This window comes from Heterodontus francisci, unplaced genomic scaffold, assembly GCF_036365525.1.
Source record: "Heterodontus francisci isolate sHetFra1 unplaced genomic scaffold, sHetFra1.hap1 HAP1_SCAFFOLD_781, whole genome shotgun sequence".
Classification (NCBI taxonomy): domain Eukaryota; kingdom Metazoa; phylum Chordata; class Chondrichthyes; order Heterodontiformes; family Heterodontidae; genus Heterodontus; species Heterodontus francisci.
Window position 1 is genome coordinate 445172 of NW_027141750.1, and position 6000 is coordinate 451171.

The window sequence follows — 6000 nt, forward strand, 5'->3', positions numbered from 1 at the left end:
AAATTGAGGGAAGGCGAATTATAACAATATTAGGCAGGAACTGAAGAATTTAGATTGGGGGCGGCTATTTGAGGGTAAATAGACATCTGACATGTGGGAGTCTTTCAAATGTCAGTTGATTAGAATCCAGGACCAGCATGTTCCTGTGAGGAAGAAAGACAAGTTTGGCAAGTTTCGGGAAGCTTGGATAACACGGGATATTGTGAGCCTTGTCAAAAAGAAAAAGGAAGCATTTGTAAGGGCTGGAAGGCTAGGAACAGATGAAGCACTTGAGGAATATAAAGACAGTAGGAAGGAACTTAAGCAAGGAGTTAGGAGGGCTAAAAGGGGTCATGAAAAGTCATTGGCAAACAGGATTAAGGAAAATCCCAAGGCTTTTTATACATATATAAAGAGCCAAGAGGGTAACCAGGGAAAGGGTCGGCCCACTCAAGGACAGAGATGGGAATCTATGCGTGGAGCCAGAGGAAATGGGCGAGGTGCTAAATGAGTACTTTGCATCAGTATTCACCAAGGAGAAGGTCTTGGTGGATGATGAGCCTCGGGAAGGGAGTGCAGATAGTCTCAGTCATCTCATTATCAAAAAGGAGGTGGTGTTGGGTGTCTTGTTAAGCATTAAGGTAGATAAGTCCCCAGGGCCTGATGGGATCTACCCTAGAATACTGAGGGAGGCAAGGGAAGAAATTGCTGGGGCCTTGACAGAAATCTTTGCATCCTCATTGGCTACAGGTGAGGTCCCAGAGACTGGAGAATAGCCAATGTTGTTCCTTTAAGAAGGGTGGCAAGGATAATCCAGGAAATTATAGGCCGGTGAGCCTTACGTCAGTGGTAGGGAAACTATTAGAGAGGATTCTTCGGGACAGGATTTACTCCCATTTGGGAACAAACGAACTTATTAGCGAGAGACAGCATGGTTTTGTGAAGGGGAGGTCGTGTCTTACTAATTTGATTGAGTTTTTTGAGGAAGTGAGGAAGATGATTGATGAGGGAAGGGCGGTGGATGTTATCTATATGGACTTTAGTAAAGCCTTTGACAAGGTACCGCATGGCAGACTGGTGCAAAAGGTGAAGTCACACGGGATCAGAGGTGAGCTGGCAAGATGGATACAGAACTGGCTTGGTCATAGAAGACAGAGGGTAACAGTAGATGGGTGTTTTTCTGAATGGAGGGATGTGACTAGTGGTGTTCCGCAGGGATCAGTGCTGGGGACCTTTGCTGTTTGTAGTATATATAAATGATTTGTAGGAAAATGTAGCTGGTCTGATTAGTAAGTTTGTGGACGACACAAAGGTTGGTGGAGTTGCGGATAATGATGAGGATTGTCAGAGGATACAGCAGAATATAGATCGGTTGGAGACTTGGGCGGAGAAATGGCAGATGGAGTTTAATCCGGACAAATGTGAGGTAATGCATTTTGGAAGGTCTAATGCAGGTGGGAGGTATACAGTAAATGGCAGAACCCTTAGGAGAATTGACAGGCAAAGAGATCTGGGCGTACAGGTCCACAGGTCACTGAAAGTGGCAACGCAGGTGGGTAAGGTAGTCAAGAAGGCATATGGCATGCTTGCCTTCATCGGTCGGGGCATAGAGTATAAAAATTGGCAAGTCATGTTGCAGCTGTACAGAACCTTAGTTAGGCCACACTTAGAATATTGCGTGCAATTCTGGTCGCCACACTACCAGAAGGACGTGGAGGCTTTGGAGAGGGTACAGAAGAGGTTTACCAGGATGTTGCCTGGTCTGGAGGGCATTAGCTATGAGGAAAGGTTGGAAAAACTCGGATTGTTTTCACTGGAACGACGGAGGTGGAGGGGCGACATGATAGAGGTTTACAAAGTTATGAGCGGCATGGACAGAGTGGATAGTCAGAAGCTTTTTCCCAGGGTGGAAGAGTCAGTTACTAGGGGACATAGGTTTAAGGTGTGAGGGGCAAAGTTTAGAGGGGTTGTGCGAGGCAAGTTTTTTTTACACAGAGGGTGGTGAGTGCCTGGAACCTGCTGTCAGGGGAGGTGGTGGAAGCAGATACGATAGCGACGTTTAAGAGACATCTTGACAAATACATGAATAGGAAGGGAATAGAGGGATATGGTCCCCAGAAGTGCAGAAGGTTTTAGTTTAGACAGGCATCAAGATCGGCGCAGGCTTGGAGGGCCGAATGGCCTGTTCCTGTGCTGTACTGTTCTTTGTTCTAGTAACGAATCTGTGATTCTGTGCTGGTTCTCTTTGATCAGCTGAAAATTTAAGGTGTTCAGTCATCCGATCCTTAATTATGAACTCTAATAATTTCTCCACAACAGTTATTAGACTAATTGGTCTTTAATTTCCTGGTTACCCTCCATCACCTCCGTTAAATAGCAGAGTGACATGCTCAATTTTCAATCTGAAGAAATAGTTTCCGAATTGAGAGAAGTTTGGAAGATTATCGTTCGGACATCTGCAATGTTCTCACCTACTTCCTTTAAAATCCTGAATGGAAATCATCTAGTCCTCTTTAGTGCCACATTTTTCTTCATTATTGTTTTTTTTGCTTCCGTTAATTTTGTTGAGTCCCTATCCCTGATTCAATATTAGTTTCCTTGGAATGTCTTCTTCTCCTTGTAAATACTGACAATGTCATTCGTCAACATGCCTGCCTTTTCCTTACTTTCATTGATAATAGCGTTATCATCTGTCAAGATACCCACTTTACTCCTATCCAACCTCTTTTTCCTAATATAATTGTAAAAACTTTGTGTTGATTTTGATATCCCTTTTTGTAGCTCTTACTATCTACTCTGTCACCCTATGCTTTTCTTTGTATCTCTCCCACTTGCTAGGATCCATGCTTTTTTTTGCATCTTTGTATGTTTTTTGCTTTTAGTTTTATTTTGTCTTTTGTGTCAGCTGTGGCTCAGTGCGTAGCACTCTTGCCTCATAAGATCATAAGAATGAGGAGCAGGTGTAGGCCATTCAGCCCCTCGAACCTGCTCCGCCATTCAATATGATCATGGCTGATCTGATTGTGGCCTTAATTCCACTTTCTTGCCTGCCCCCCCCCCCCCCCCCCACAACCCTGGACTCACGTGTAGATCAAAAAACTGTCGTATCTCAGCCTTGAATCTATTCAACAACCCAGCCTCCACTGCTCTATATCTTTATCCTGAGAAGTGTGAGGTGATGCATTTTGGGAGAACTTACAAGTCAAGGGAATATACACTGGATGGTAGGACCCTAGGAGGTACAGAAGGACCTTGGTGTACTTGTCCATAGATCACTGAAGGCAGCAGCACAGGTAGATAAGGTGGTTAGGAAGGCATATGGGATACTTGCCTTTATCAACCGAGGTACAGAATTTAAGAGCAGGGAGGTTATGACGGAGATGTACAAAACGCTAGTTAAGCCACAGTTGGAGTACTGTGTACAGTTCTGGGCACCACACTATAGGAAGGAAGTGATTGCACTGGAGAGGGTGCAGAGGAGATTCACCAGGATGTTGCCTGGGCTGGGGCATTTCAGCTATGAAGAGAGACTGGATAGGCTAGGGTTGTTTTCCTTAGAGCAGAGAAGGCTGAGGCAGGACATGATTGAGGTATACAAAACTATGAGGGGCATTGATAGGTTAGATAGGAAGAAACTTTTTCCCTTAGCGGAGGGGTCAATAACCGGGGGCATAAATTTAAGGTAGGGGCAGGAGGTTCAGATAGGATTTGAGGAAAAATTTTTTCACCCAGAGGGTGGTTGGAATCTGGAACGCACTGCCTGAAGAGGTGGTAGAGGCAGGAACCCTCACAACATTTTAGTATTTAGATGAGCACTTGAAACACCATAGCATACAAGGCTATGGGCCAAGTGCCGGAAAATGGGATTAGAATAGTTAGGTGCTTGATGGCTGGCACGGAAATGATGGGCCAAAGGGCCTGTTTCTGTGCTGTATAACTTTATGCTCTCTGGGGTAGAGAATTCCAAAGATTTGTGAACCTCTGAGAGAAGAAATTCCTCCTTATCTCTGCCTTAAATGGGAGACCCCTATTTTTAAACTGTGCCCCCTAGTTCTAGATTCCCCCAAGAGGGGAAACATCCTTTCAGCATTCACCCTGTCAAGCCCCCACAGAACCTTATTGTTTCAATAAGCCCACCTCTCATTCTTCTGAACTCGAGTCAGAAGGTTGTGGGTTCAAGTCCCACCCCAGAACTTGAGCTCAAATTCTAGGCTGACACTCTCAGTGCAGCACTGCCTCAATACTGCACTGTCAGAGGTGCCACTTTTTGGATGAGACATTAAAGTAAGGGCCCATCTACCCTCTCAGGTGGATGTAAAAGATCCCACAGCACTATTTCGAACAGTAGGGGAGCTATCCCCAGTGCCCTTGTCAATATTTATCCCTCAATCAACATCACAAACAACAAATTCTGTGGTCATTATCATATTGCTGTTTGTGGGAGCTTGCTGTGCACAAATTAGCTGCCTTGTTTCCTACATTACAACAGTGACTACCCTTCAAAAGGACTTCATTGGTTGTAAAGTGCTGAGATGTGCTGCGGTCGTGAAAGATGCTATGCAAATGCAAGTCTTTCTTTATCTTTAGTTGTCGATGGCTGTTTTCTTTTGGCCAGAACTACTGCCCCTTAAGGATATAAACGGCATCTGCAGCACGTTAAATGCTGTTTTGAACACCGCCTGATTTTTTTTTTCTTACCCATGAACAGATTTGCCCAGTTTACTGTGGACAGCCTCTGTCTCATTACATTGAAGTTAGCCTTACCTAAATCTAGAATCTTATTAGTTATTTTGTGTTTCTCTCTTCCAAACACAACGCTGAACTCAATCATACTATGATCACTATTAGATAAAATGTTCTTGCACCATTTGGCTGTTAACTAAGCCTGGCTGATTATTAAATCTAATATAGGATGCTCCCTTGTGGGATCCAGGGCATATTTTTGCAGAAGATTATACCGGACCAGTACCTTTTTGACATGTCCTAGTCTGTTTATCCCAATGTATGTGAAGTTAAAATCCCCCGGTTCTCTATATTACTTGGGTTCCCCTTACTCTGTACTCTGTTGGTCACACAGATTCCGCTCTGATCCCGCATCTCCCTGAGGTGTGACCGAGGTCTGGAGCAAACTATTCAGATACTTTACCTCCTCCTTTATGTGTCAGAGTGTCTCCAACTCACACTCCAGCTCAGTGATTCTGCAAATTCTCACACACTGCAGTCAGACATATTACCTGCTAGAGTCATAACAGTGCAGAAGGAGACCATTTGAGTTAATCGCAGCTCTCTATAGAGCAATAAAGTCCATCCCAATCCTCCCCCCTCTATTCGTCTCATCCTGCAACTTTATTTCCTTCAAGTGCCCATCCAATTTCCTTTGAAATCACTGATCGTCTGTTTCCTCATAAGTAGCGAGTTCCAGGTTATTACCACTCCCTGCACAAAAAAGTTCTTCCTCACATCCACCCTGCATCGCTTACCCAAGACCTTCAATCTGTGCCCTAGTCCTTGTATCATCAGCTAATGTGAACAGCTTTTCTTCATCTACCTTATCTAAATCTATCATAATCTTGTACGCCTCCATCAAATCTCCCCTCAATCTCCTTTGTTCCAAGGACCCCAGCTTCGCCAACCTTACCTTGTAACTTACCTTGTAACCTCCTCCATCCCTGGTACCATTCTGGTAAATCTCCTCGGCACCCTCTCAAGGACCCTCGTATCCTACCTATAGCATGGTGACCAGAACTGGACGCAATACTCCAGTTGTCGCCTAACCTGAGGTTTATAAATGCTCAGCATAATTTCCCTGCTTTTGTACACAGTACCTCCATTTATGAAGCCCAAGAACCCTAAACACTCTCTCAAAATGTCTTGCCACCTTCAAAGATCGATGCACATGCACTGCCAAGTCCCTGCACACTCTTCAGAACTGTACCATTTAGTCTAGATTGCCTTTCCCTATCCCTTCTGCCAAAATGCATCACCTCACACCTCTCTGTATTAAATTCCATTAGCCATTTG

General features: G+C 44.4%; 1 protein-coding gene across 1 annotated transcript in view; it reads right to left on the reverse strand.

Moving 5' to 3' along the window:
- fbxo28 (F-box protein 28) overlaps nt 1-5658 on the reverse strand; it is a 60797-nt gene extending 55139 nt beyond the window's left edge. Inside the window, exon 1 of the mRNA XM_068027719.1 lies at nt 5630-5658. Within this exon, the coding sequence (XP_067883820.1) occupies nt 5630-5658 (29 nt within the window). The remainder of the gene's footprint in view (nt 1-5629) is intronic.
- Nucleotides 5659-6000: the final 342 nt, after the last annotated feature.